The sequence below is a fragment of the Chionomys nivalis genome, chromosome 8 (assembly GCF_950005125.1).
Source record: "Chionomys nivalis chromosome 8, mChiNiv1.1, whole genome shotgun sequence".
Taxonomy (NCBI): domain Eukaryota; kingdom Metazoa; phylum Chordata; class Mammalia; order Rodentia; family Cricetidae; genus Chionomys; species Chionomys nivalis.
In genome coordinates this window covers 93,359,651-93,361,715 of record NC_080093.1, presented here as the reverse complement: position 1 = coordinate 93,361,715, position 2,065 = coordinate 93,359,651, and the positions used below count along the sequence as shown (strand labels likewise).

At 37.1% G+C, this 2,065-nt stretch overlaps 1 protein-coding gene across 1 annotated transcript; it reads right to left on the bottom strand.

The window, feature by feature from the left end:
- Positions 1-897: 897 nt before the first annotated feature.
- Positions 898-1,842, bottom strand: LOC130880300 (olfactory receptor 51I2-like). Its single transcript, XM_057779272.1, has one exon. It carries the CDS (start codon positions 1,840-1,842, stop codon positions 898-900), a length of 945 nt encoding a protein of 314 aa, XP_057635255.1.
- Between the last annotated feature and the right edge of the window lie 223 nt (positions 1,843-2,065).

Sequence of the window (2,065 nt, the reverse complement as noted above, 5' to 3'; positions counted from 1 at the left end):
ACATAGGTAATATATAGGACATTTACGTTTATTTGGCATTTGATTCTCTGGAGGATGAGCTAATCTACAAATTTATTAAAGGGACAATGTTGCACTATTTGGTGTCTTTTCCATATACTCTAAATCTTTTAGTTATTTAGACAACTTTGTAAAATAATTTATTTTATGTAATTTCATAAATCTAATCCTTAAATTGTGGACTTTCTTTCTTGTTATCAAATGCACCCCCAATGTCTCGCAATTGCATAAACTTTGACACAACAAATAAATTTTACATATTCCATGTTTTTGCTATACATAAATGTTATTAATTCTATGTATACTTACATACAACTTAAATTATAATATAAAATTTAGCTAAATTTCAACATTACCAAAATATCTTTTAACAAAATTTACAAAGAAGTTGATTTTCCCCATTTAAAAGGCCAAAGGGATACCAGGTGCTATGTAAAATAGATATTTCTGTGCATAGATATTGGGTAGGTGGTTGGGAAGGTGAAAGAGATTTTTAACTTATGTTACTTGGTGATAATCTTTGGTAGAAAAATCAAATCACCACTGTAATAATGTTTTCATATTAGAGAAAATTAAGGGTTATGTAGGACTTCTAGTAAAGAAAATGGAGACATATTGTGACATAATAAGAAACTAAATATAAGAATATATTTTTTATTTAAAAGAAGGAAATGGAACGCTTATGTTTTTGCTAAATAATGAATGACCTGTGTTACCATTGAAAAGACTGTGGTTTAAATCCTAAGCATTATCTATCTGCCATCCAGTATCTGATAACAGGAATAATGGTTGTAAGTCAGGAGATCAAATGGTCTTCAAAACACAAGCTGGTGGAGTTAAGATAAACATCCTCTAAACATTAACATTACAACATTCTTCTCAAAACTTGGTTCCCAGGAGGATTTTGGAAAGCCTTCTACGAATCTCCTTGGTTTTGATGGAATAGATGACAGGGTTAAGCATTGGAGGAACAAAGAGATAGATAAGTGACAGGAGTGTGTGTACATAATGTGGCACATGCCTCCCATAACGAGCAAACATAGACACACCTACCTTAGGCACATAGAATATTAGCACAGCACACAGGTGTGACACACATGTGTTCAGAGTCTTCAACCTTTCTTCATGGGAGGCAATAGCCAGTACAGAGCGAAGTATGAGCACATAAGAGAGGAGAATGAAAGCAGAATCAAGTCCAAAGGTAGAGATGACAATGGACAGACCAAATATGTTATTAATAGAGGTGTCACCACAGGGCAGGCGAATCAGATCTGGATGAAGGCAGTAGGCATGAGAGAGCACATTAGCCTTGCAGAAGGGCAACCTTTTCAAGAGGAAAGGTAGTGGGAAAATCATGCAGAAACTTCGAAGGAAAACACACATGCCCATCCATACCACCCGGGCATCAGTGAGCACTGTGGAGTAGCGCAGTGGGTTACAGATGGCTACATAACGATCAAAGCTCATGGCCAGCAGGATCCCAGACTCCATGAAAGAGAAGAGGTGGATAAAGAACATTTGAGACATACAAGAGTTAAAACTGATTTCTTTTAAGTGGAAGCAAAACACAGCCAAGACTGTGGGCAGTGTGGAGAAAGACACACCCAGGTCGTTGCCTGACAGCAGAGACAGGAAGTAGTACATGGGCTGGTGAAGACTCTGTTCTTCTTTGATGATGAAAAGTATCAGGGCATTGCCCACTATGGAGATGGTGTAGAGTACGCCAAGGAGCAGAAACAACCAATGCTGAGAGGTCTCCAGCCCTGGCAGTCCTGTCAAGATGAAGGGAGGCAACCCAGAGATATTATGTTCTTCACGTCTCATCCTGGGACCATTTAGATGTTTGGTCCTCTATCCTGTAAAGACAACAAATACACATTATTATGCTTAAACTGTGGAAAACAAAAATTTTTCCCTCATATGACATCCAATCCCTTATTTTAAATCATTAATCTACTTTGATTATTATCACTCATTCTTATCTCTTACTGAAACAAGGTTCTTGAAGTCTCTAAGCTGCCTTCATTAAGTCATCTGAAACAACCCT